This window comes from Pinus tabuliformis, chromosome 9 (genome assembly GCF_031772625.1).
Source record: "Pinus tabuliformis cultivar Carrire ecotype Pingquan chromosome 9, CPIR1, whole genome shotgun sequence".
Classification (NCBI taxonomy): domain Eukaryota; kingdom Viridiplantae; phylum Streptophyta; class Pinopsida; order Pinales; family Pinaceae; genus Pinus; species Pinus tabuliformis.
This window is the reverse complement of record NC_142307.1, coordinates 790,802,465-790,814,288: the sequence shown is the minus strand read 5'-3', so window position 1 is coordinate 790,814,288 and position 11,824 is coordinate 790,802,465. Positions and strand designations below refer to the sequence as shown.

Sequence of the window (11,824 nt, the reverse complement as noted above, 5' to 3'; positions counted from 1 at the left end):
GATTGATGTAATCATGGGAGAATAAAGTCATTGGTGATAGGAAAGGTCATATTTGTTTGAGTCATAAAGCCTTGTACTTTATTGCATATCTTTAGAAAGTCCAGCATATGCTCAGGGGGAGCATGGTTAATATGCAAATTTCATGGTTAATATCAGTAGATCCGACTTACAACAATGAGCAGTACAGAGGAAGTACTTCATTCAGCCTAGTTCAACCCTTTTCCCTTGATGTCAAAGGAGGAGAGAAGATCTAGTGTTTGGAAAGGTGTTTGAAGAGAAGACTTGGTGTTTTCATATGTGTTTTACAGGTGCTTGTGAAACAACAAAGTGGTTTCCATCAAGTCCAAAAGGGGAGATTGTTGGAATTATGGCTAATGTGTTGTCCTTGATGGAAACTTTTTTGACAAAGATGTACTTGATGTCAACATGGTAATAATATGATGGTCATGGAACTAATGCATCTATTAGGAATATTGGTACAGATGTTTTAGTGGATATGAAGAAAGAAATGAGAGTTCAGTTACATATGGATGAAAATGTAAAGATTGAAAAACTGTACGTTATTCCGGTGAAGAAGGGTCATGTACATACATAGGTCTTGAGAGAAAATGTTGTGTACATAATCCGAACATTTCCTTCTCATAAATAGCTTTGTGTAAATACTTTCGCTTGATTGTATGACTTTCAAAAGCAATGGGTCTTTCATCTTGCATTAAAACAACACCAATTCCATTTCCTGAAGCATAACATTCCACAATAAATGTTTTTGTGAAGTCCAGCATAGCTAAGACCGGTGCTTGGCACATTGCCTCTTTAAGATGTTCGAAGGCATTTGTTGCTTCTGGAGTCCATGAAAATGCATCTTTATTCAATAATGTTGTTAGAGGTGCTGCTATTTTCCTTTAATTCTTAACAAACTTGCGATAATACCCTGTCAACCCGAGAAATCCTCGCAGATGCTTTATGGATGTGGGGATTTTCCATTCCTTAATGGCTTTAATTTTGCCAGGGTCTATCTTAACTCCTTCATGAGATACAATATGACCAAGATATTTGACCTCTTGTAATCCAAAGAAACATTTGGAGTTTTTTGCATATAATTATTTCTCCTTCAATAGTTTCAGCACCATGTCAACATGTTCAACATGATCCTTCCAAGACTTGTTGTAGATTAGTATATCATCAAAAAATACTAACACAAATTTTCTAAGGAAGGGTTTGAAAATTGAATTCATCAAACCTTGAAATGTATAAGGTGCGTTGGTAAGGCCAAAAGGCATGACCAGAAATTCATATTGACCCTCATGACTTCTAAATGTTGTTTTCGGAATGTCTTCAAACTTCATTCTGAGTTGATGATATCCTTAATGAAGATCCAACTTGGTGAAGTAAATTGATCCATGCAATTCATCCAATAATTCATCAATGACAAGAATGGGAAATTTATCTTTAATAGTGAGCTTGTTGAGCTCCCTGTAATCTGGACACATGCGCCATGATCCATCCTTCTTGTGCACCAATACTAATGGAGAAGAGAAAGAACTTTGACTAGGTTGAATTATACCAGCCTCTAGCATTTCTGCAACCATACGTTCAATTTCACTCTTTTGGGCATAAGGATATCTATACAGCTTGATGTTTGGAGGAACACTTCCTGGAATCAAATGAATAGCATGATCATGATCACGAATAGGCAGCAGACCTTTGGGAGTTTCAAATACCTTGGAATGATTGTCCAAGACTTTTTGGATATCTGGAGAAATAGATGATTTCTATGTGGGAACCTCTAGCGAACATAATTGTGCAATTACACCGTGTTGTCCCTTCTTTAGAAGCTTTTCATACTGTTAGAGTTGATTATCTTTCCCAGTTTCCCTACAATACCCCTTAATTCAACTTCCTTTCCTTTTGCACAAAATTTCATGAAAAGTTCTTGAAAATTAAAAGCTATTGTACCCAAGGATTGTAGCCATTGGACTTCTAGTACAACATCAACACCACCCATTGGAATGGATTGGGTTATTCAATACATATTCTCCCATGGATAGCTTGATATTATGGCACTTTCTAGAGCAATTTATGGTTCCTCCACTTGCAACCATCACTTGACACTTTGGTGCTGGATATGGGAAGCAATTCAATTCCTTTGCTATCTTACAATGAATAAAATTATGGGTACTTCTTGAATCAATCAACACTATTACCTTTTTCTTCTTGATATGTCCTTCTATCTTGATAGCTTGAGGAGTGGTAATTCCAGCCAATGCATTACAAGATATGGTCGGATTCATTTCTTCTTTATCTAGGGTTTGTTCCTGGATTATATCCTCTTCTTTTGACATTTCTTGTTCCTTTTCTTCCTCCTTTTCACAATCCATGTAGAACAATTTCTTCTCAGCACACTTAAGACCTTTAGTGTATTTTCTATCACAACTGTAACAAAGCCCTTTTGATCTTTTTTCTTCCAATTTTTGTGGTGTCAAACTTGTAGGTTGTGGAAGGCTATGGGAAACAATACTTCCATCTTTATTGTTGTGAGTGGTAGGCTTCCTCGTTGCCATAATTTTTCTTTCCATTTTTCTTGCTAACATGAATTCCTTCTCCAATGAATCAAGTTCCCAAAGGCAAACCTCATGTTGGATATTATCCTTTAAAGTCCCTATGAAGACATCAATCCTATGCTCCTTTGGAATATCTTTTACCCTTATGTTCAATTTTTGGAATCCTCAATGTGCTCCATCATTGAACCCTTTTGTTTGGGATTTATCAATTGGCTAAAAAAGGTGTTGCTTTTTGTATCCTCATAATGTGCTATCATTTCTTCCGTAAAAATTTCCGAAGTGACAATTTGTTTATGAAAGAAAAGCCATCGATACCATACAAACTGAGTTGGTTCCAAATATAAAGTTTCAATACATACCTTTTGTGTGTTTTGCACATTATCGAGATCGAAAAATTGCTCCATCTGTAGTATCCATGTTCCAGGATCCTTGCCATCAAACTTCCTCATATCGATTTTTGGAACATGGTGGGTCTTCAATCCAACATTAGAGTCTATGAAATCATGATTAACATTTCGTTTTTTCTCATCATGAGTTTCCTTTACTACCCTTTCACCATTAGTGACAATTTCTTGTAGCAACTTATTCAAATTCATCCTCAATTCTTCCATCTTATCGTCCATGCCATTCATCTTAGCTTCTATGCCTTTCTTTAAACCATCCATCTTAGCTTCCACACCATCCATCTCAACTTGCATGCCATTCATCTTGGCTTCATTTACCTTTAGTGAGAGTGAAATTTGTTGTACTTGGTCTTGTAATTTTGATATATCATGTTGCATTTCTTCCTCTTCTTCATAAGTCATGCTAGAGCTTTCAGGTTGCTTACTAGGTGTTTCCATTTTATTTCTCTAGGCATTAATTAATGCTAATAATTCTTCACTATTCCCTTTGAATTCCTTCAAACTAACCTTTCAAACCAATATTATGCAAAATTCAAAAAAACTACACACCTTTTTTTTCACTTTGTAAGAGCTCAATATTGAATCTGTTGTATCTCTGTAACTGTGGATCTTGAATATCTGAAATCTCATCCTACGGTAGCCCTTTGAATCCTCCTTCTAACCCCACCAGTCTGATCAATATTGGATTCTCCAAGGAAGAGTTATGTCAAATATACCATGTGACCTGATTATAGAATAATTCAGTAGAGAAAACTTGTACGATGTGCCACGTGTCACTGGTTCAACCTTCGTACCTGAAACTGAGGCACAGAAAACTACAGGCCGCCCTCTTTCTAAAACTTCTTACGAAATTTCAATCCGATTATCAAAACAAAAGTTATGACGATTTTTACCAGGTCACCTGTTTGGAATGTAATTCGAGAGTCTTCAAAAACACCAACTTCCTCAGATCATATCTCCGTGAATATAGCGAGACAAGATTTGAAATTCGGACCCCAAGTTTAGAATGATTTCAGCCCAAATGGTTTTTTTTTAAGCTTCTGAAACGTCACAAAAAAAAAGTTGTAGCAAAAAATCCACGATGACCTGTTTGGAGCAGCGAAACCCTAGAATCCAAAGCTCTGATACCAAATGTTAGGAAACCAACTCACAAAAAGATAGAAAAGATAGATCAACACCTTAGAATTCAGCCTCTTCGAGGGGGAAACCTCCTTTACATTACACAAATGAACAATTCTTGGATGATACAAATGACTAAACCTCCCTTCTATAGATAGGAGTCTAGGGGGTCACAATGTAATCAAGCCGACATAACAGTAATAACATAAGGGCACAAAAATAACAATATTGGGTTTCTATGGGGCATACTAATAACAATATGGGGAAAATAGGGGCACAATAATAACAATAAGGGATACAATAACAATAGTAATGGGGGAATCACTACTATTATAAGGGCCTAACAGAACTAATGCATCTATTAGGAATATTGGTATAGATGTTTTAGTGGATATGAGGAAAGAAATGACAGTTCAGTTACAGATGGATGAAAAATGTAAAGATTGAAAAAGTATATGTGATTCCTGTGAAGAAGGGGAATGTACATATATAGGTCTTGAGAGAAAATGTTGCGTACATAATCCGAACGATGGAAATTTGGATACCAGGGGTCATTACCATGGTATTTTCCCATATTAATTGGAGCAAAAAAATATAATTGATATCGTGAACAAATACTAACAACATTACCAAAGGATTTACCTAAGGTATTGGCTAAGGAAAAATCTATATGAGATGGAGATCAAGGTGTTGAGTGTGAAAGTAATGGATTATTGATGTGTGATTTGAACTAGAATAGGGGTGCACTAGGAAGCAAGGAGAAGACTCAGATCTGAAAGATCTAAAGATATGTTGATATATATGCTTGATTGATTTGCTTGTTGCAAATGTTTAAGTAGATAATAATGATGGATCTGTGATTATAGTAATGTTGTGATCTGAATGAGTTTTCAGAAGTCTATAGTTTTGATAGTGAAGTTTGTGGAATGTAAGTTGTGTTTACAGCAAAGGTATGTTTTAGTAATTCAAGATCTGTATGTTGGTTTGCTTCTGGATAGTCGCATACATACACATATCTGTTTCTGTTGAGCCACATATATATAATGAGATTTGTTTTTCAGTATGTTGAGATCTTTACATTAGTGTTTCACATTATAAGAGCGTATATACGAAGGTCTACTAAATAATAGTTTTGTATATATTTTGAGATAGATCTGGTCAGGGTTTGTAGCTCTGTTTGATGATGATTGTTGATGATTTTGTTATATTTTCTATTTTTTGTCAGTGATGTCTTGACCTGGATGGTTTATATCTACTATGGTTTGGTTGTGCATTGATATGATCTAGTTGTAGTGGTTGATTCAGTATTCATTGGGATGATGTTACAGTGATTCAATTGGTTCAATGATTGTATTTCAGATTCAGTATTCAATTTGGTACTAAGCATAATGTTGGGTGTGGGTTTGGTGTGAAAATATGATGAAAGGTGGCCTACAGGTTGTTTGATGACTGTTTGACGAGTGGATCTAATGAGAAACATTATGAAACATGGTCCACAAGGTGTTGAGGGTTGTATTATTCAATGCACGAGCAGGAGCTTCCTTCCTGTAGGAGTTAGTAAACGATATTAGGGGGTTGTAGCTCCCTTCCAGTAGGTGATAGAGAACAAGTGGAGGTTGTAGCCTCTTGTAGGTGGGTGCCTACATGCTGATAAGAGTCTGCACCAGTACATGATGTAATGAAGTTTTTCTTTGTACAATAAGAAAGAAGACATGGACGATGACAATGATGGTTTTCTTCGACATTGGGTTTCCAACTAAAATCCTGGTTTATATCTACTATGGTTTGGTTGTGCATTGATCTCATCTAATTGCTGTGGTTGATTTGATATTTAGTTTGGTATTGAGTATAATGTTGGGCATGGATTGAGCGTGAAAATATGATCAAAGGTGGCCTACATGTTTTCCTAGTTGATTGATAGGTGGATCCAGTGTGAAACACTCTAAAATGTGGGCCACGAAGTGCTGAGGTTTGGAGCCTTCAGTAAGGGAGTCAGAGCTTCCTTCCAGTGGTAGCTGGTAAATTTGTCCAGAGGGTAGGTGCTCCCTTCCAGTAGGAGCTAGTAAATGAGGCTAGGGGGTTGTAGCTCCCTTCTAGTGGGTGCTAGAGAACGAGTGGAGGTTGTAACCTCCTGCAGGTGGGTGCCTGCGTATTGGTAAGAGTTTGTGCTAGTACAAGATGTAATGAAGTTTTTCTTTATAATAAAAGAAGAAAATAAATAAACGACAACAATGGTTTTCTCCCATATTGGGTTTCCACCTAAAATCCTGGTGTTCATATGTGTTGATGTGTGTCTTACAATTTATTTTCTCTTTAATGCATACTAAATGGCTGATAAAATAAATAATGCAATTATAAATTTAAACATTAGATGGAAAGTATAAAAATTAACTAAATTGAGTATATGTTGTTTTACCTTCACTGAAGTCGCATACGCACGTTGGTTTCATAAAGAAGCCTAGTGTATAGAATTCAATATAGGAAATGAAAAGTTAAAGTTAACTAAAAATATTGATTCATCCCCCTAAAGTGCCTACCCTCCCCTCCCCCTCAATATTTTTCCTAACACAAATTTGTTGTCGTGGTTTGTTAGATTGGAAATATTAACAACAAAAGTTAATGTCTTTTAACCAGATACATACAAAAAGATCTATCGACCAAAATTTAGATTATGCAATACATTATGTCATAGTATTGGTAAATTCCAAATGAAGTAGAAAAGCCATAAGTTAGCAAAAACCATCAAGAAGATGTGGAAATATCAATAATGCATGGAATGACTTGATTGAGTAGAGGTGTAAGGTTTTTATTTTTAATTTTTTAATTTAATTAATTTATTTATTTTTAGTCATACAGGAACCCAACAACCCTCCTAACACTAGTAAAGCTCTGGAGGTTTATGACCTCTCCTCCATGTTGTAAAGTGGGTTCACTACATGGGGTTTTAAACATGGGTTTTCTTGTTTCCAGGTTTTTAAAATTTATTTAACTTTTAACAATATAATTATGTTTTCCACGGGATCTTGGATAGATGGTGATCAAGTGCTCTATTAAGGTACTCCTTGATGTGAACGCTCATTGGGATGATATATTGGACATGATGAAGATGAAGTCTTGCCAAGCTTACAAAATAAATAATAATATATTTATGCTAATCTCTTCTCATTTCTTAATAATATTTATTAATTTGCAACACTTTTTACTATAAATTATAATATTTTGAAAATAGTATTTTTCATTTTTTTAATATAAACTATATAAAAAACATGTTTTGGAGGTTTTCTTGGCTTATTTTCTAGTCTCATTTCCCTAGAGTTTGTTAGGGATTTCTTGAAATCACAAATTTAGGTTGTGAACCCTCCACAATCAAAGTGTTGGGAAAAGAATGTTAGTTTCTAGCCAAAAATTTCAAAATGTATAATATTTAGAAAATGCCTCTTAAATATATTTTAATTAAAATTTATGTTTTAAGATAAGATTTTATTATTATTTTATTAGTTTTTAAACTTATTATTACTTTTAAAGATATAATATAATAATTTTATATTAAGTGAGAGTAGTGTAGGGAGGTAATGTTTTTATGATGGAAAATCTAACACGATTTTGATGAAATCCTAAGGAAATTTTAGAAATCCACATTACAAATGTGAACCTTTAGAATTTTAGATGCCCAGTATGATATATTTTTGATGTTGTTGAATCTATTTCCAGCATCAAAGAATTCAAACACTCCCATGGTCCAATTTATTGAAAAAAATTCAAAACTCAGAAAAAAAAAAAAAAAAAAACAACCTCAACTAAGAGAAACTCTGCCGCCTTGTAAGACAAAAGCACTGACTTAAGTTTTGATTAAAAAAAAAAAAAGAAATACTGACATTGTGTAGATTACATACCTCAATATTATAATTACATGGAAAATTATTAAAACACTTACATGGTGCAGATTACATAAATTTATAATTCCCATGAAAAAAGAAAATTTAATATATAAATTACAGTACTAACCTGGACATAGATTCATTTAAAATTTCTCAATGGGTAAGATTTGTTAGATTTGTTAATCGTTTATCTGAAATGATTAAATTTATCCAAATATGAATTTAAAATGAATCTAAATTTCTATATATAATTATTTATTGTTAACGATTAAACTCCTACCATTTATTAACGAACGAGGTTGACAATTTCTTTTATACTAAACTGTAAAACTCCGAGCTATTATTAATGAATAACGCAACAACTGAAAATGACAACTTTGAAATTGTGTATACTTCAATTTGTCGTCATATTTTGAATAGCATATTTCAAATAGGACTTGTGCTGTATATGCTTAATTTGTATTACATATTTTGAATAGGACTTGCGCTGTATATGCTTAATTTGTATTACATATTTTGAATAGGACTGGGCCTGGAATGGAGAGATTTTTATTCGGAATAAAGTTGTTTAGTGGCCATAAACCTGACCAGCATTTTCGTATTACATGCACATGCCTCACACCATCCCACGATCATCGCAATTCCATATCACGATCCTCGTCATTGAATTGAGACAGTGACAGATGTCGGTGGCCGAAATCTTTTATAAATCTAAGCCTCTCTGCTATATTCTCTTCGTAGATCACTACCCACTCGGTGAGAGGTCTATCAAGTCTCCAGTTATAGGGTTCGTCATGGCATTTCGATATGTTTCACTGAATGTTATATTCGTTGCATTTGCATTTGCATTCATTCAATGCACCACTGCTCAGCTCAGCCCTACCTTTTATCAGAATACATGTCCCAATGTTACCAATATAGTGGGGCAGGTCATCCAGCAAGCCCTGCAAAATGATTCAAGGATTGCGGCCTCTCTCCTTCGTATGCATTTTCACGATTGCTTCGTTAATGTAAGTAGAAATATGTCTCTTTATTCACTAGATTTGTCCTTAATACATCATCTGTCTGTTTATTCAATAGATTTGTATTCAGTACAGAGATTTGTAATACTGATATTTCACTCACTCCTTGATTTTAAGGGCTGTGATGGATCCGTTCTGTTAGATGACACAGCAAATTTTACTGGCGAAAAGACAGCAGGTCCTAACAACAATTCGCTCAGGGGTTTTGACGTTGTGGACAACATCAAGGCAGCAGTCGAGAGTGCATGCAACGCAACAGTTTCTTGTGCTGACATTCTTGCCATTGCTGCAGAGCGATCAGTCGTACTGGTCTGTAAATCTATCATAATTAATGACTTATAAGCTTGTGATACTGTGTTACTATAATGATTAATCCAACATTATGAATATCCTTTATACCATTCTTCTAAGTTGAAATATATTCAATAGCTCTAAGTTATGACTGATCTATGAAGCCTGCTAACATGATAACTGTCTGCAACATGCTGCAGTCCAGTGGTCCATCGTGGAGTATACAGTTAGGAAGACGAGATAGCACCACTGCAAATGCAACTCTTCCCAACACAGCCATTCCCGCACCAACAGACAATGTTTCCACAATTATAGCAAAGTTCCAAAATGTGGGACTTTCTGTCACCGATGTAGTTGCTTTGTCAGGTATAGGAACACTCTTATCTGCAGATGCAAGCTCACATTTCTTTCCATGGCAGAATTGGTTAGTGTTGTTATTTTTCACATGCATTGGTAAATGGTATTTTCCAATCCAGCTAACTAGTTTGGGTTGTAATTTCACAATGAATTTTTTATAAATGTGTGAATATCCATGTAGGGAAATCAGGAACATAAATTTAGAGTTGAATTTAATTAGAATATTCTAAAATTAAGTTAACAAAACAAAGTAAATTCTTAAAGTCCGCCCCATCTAAAATATTCCAAAATCTACCATCTAAATAAAAACTGTTTTATGCTATATACGCTGAATAACATTTAGCATTTCCCTGGATCCAGGTGGGCACACAATCGGGCGAGCTCGCTGCACAGTTTTTGTCAACAGACTTTACAATTTCAGCGGAACAGGCAATCCAGATCCGACGCTGAATTCATCTTATCTATCCACCCTGCAAAGCACGTGCCCACAGAATGGTAACGGGAGCACCCTAACCTCACTTGATCCGGGCACTCCAAACACCTTTGACAACAACTACTACATAAATCTCCAAAACGAAATGGGGCTGTTCCAGTCAGATCAAGAACTGCTTAACACAACGGGCGCAGCCACCATTTCTATTGTGAATGACTACAGCAGTAGTCAGGCTGATTTTTTCTCCAACTTCTCCAACTCGATGATTAAGATGGGAAATATAAATCCTCTAACGGGAACAAGCGGAGAAATCCGTCTAAATTGCAGGAAGGTCAATGGCTAGAAATCCCAGTATCGCTTTGTTTCGTCTGTTTCCACTTTTGTCAAAGTGAGAGCAGTACCATTCCGTTTTAAAACATAAAAGTTAGAAAGGGAAGTAAGTGCTATCTGTAACATAACCCATGTTGGTAAAATACTGACAGCAATTATATTAATTTTATTTTTTATTTTATATATGTTTTTATATAAGAATATGATGGAAAAATAATGGGTTATGAAAACCTAGAACTACAATATTATAAATGATAAATTGAGTATTTTACATTTAGTTTATTTCAAGATATTATAACCTATCTTATATTAAACCCACATATAATAATACTACAATTACTAAATAAACTGCCATAATAAACTATTTCTTTTAATATTAATATTTTGTTATATATATGAAAACCCACATCATTTGGAGACATAAAACTTAATGCGGTTAAAAATTCCATTGAAAATTATTAGAGGAATTCAAAATCCACACACAGTGATTATTAATGTCGACCATCTCCCAATTTATATCCAAACTAGGTTCAATTTGAATATATGTTACTTCATTAAGTTCGTAAATTGACTTGAGTGTGCCAAAATATGGTTTCAATTATGAATCTGATAACCTTTATCTCCTATACGGTTACTTTTAAATTAATTAATATATTAAAAGTCATTGACATTTAAGTGCAATCTAAATATGTATGTGCCAATTTTATATTTTATTAATTGATATATATAAAATGTTATTACAATTTGGTTCAAAATGAAGTTTTGATTAATTAATATAAATGATTAAGATAATTATTTTTAAATATTATTATATTAATATGAAATAAATTTGTAATTATTAATTGTAGTAAAAGAAAAGAGATGTGTTTTTTTAACTAGCATGACAAGAGCATATAAGAGGGATATAGCAAATGTAACAACCCCAAATTAATGACACATGCCAAGGGTATAAGATTTCAAGATAATCTTATAGAGACTTTGCAATGATGATGTACAAAGAGTTCCAATGAAAAATCAAGTTGACAAAATTAATGCTATTGCTAAGAATGATGGGAAGTACTGGAAAACAAGGGAGAGGAGCGATGTGGATCAGAATGGAATCCTACCCACTCTTTGTGATAATGTGTTTATTAGGGCATTTAGGGAGGTTAGCTTGGACTAGTACTGTCATTTACCTCATAACCTCCTTCAATTCCATGCATTTTGAGGCCAACACCTATCAAATTCTCTTACGTCTAGGTAAAAAGTTTTCTTTCTGGTTTCATGATGTAGAGTTCAACCTCTGAGGGAAAATCTCTTTGCAACCGCACCCCCCGCAACTCCCACCTACCCCACAACATACCAAGTAGAGAAAAATGCTTTGGATGAAAATTAGACATTCTGCCTCATTAAGTCAACTTCTTTTTGTGCATCTATTAGAAGTAGTATT

The 11,824-nt window shown here is 34.4% G+C and overlaps 1 protein-coding gene across 1 annotated transcript; it reads left to right on the top strand.

Annotated features, from left to right (window-relative positions):
* Positions 1–8,755: 8,755 nt before the first annotated feature.
* Positions 8,756–10,408, top strand: LOC149151113 (peroxidase A2-like). The gene is made up of 3 exons (XM_089439670.1): positions 8,756–9,293; positions 9,476–9,641; positions 9,993–10,408. The coding sequence occupies exons 1-3, from the start codon at positions 8,757–8,759 to the stop codon at positions 10,406–10,408; spliced, it is 1,119 nt and encodes a 372-aa protein (XP_089295796.1). The 5' UTR covers position 8,756.
* The last annotated feature ends 1,416 nt before the right edge of the window (positions 10,409–11,824 follow it).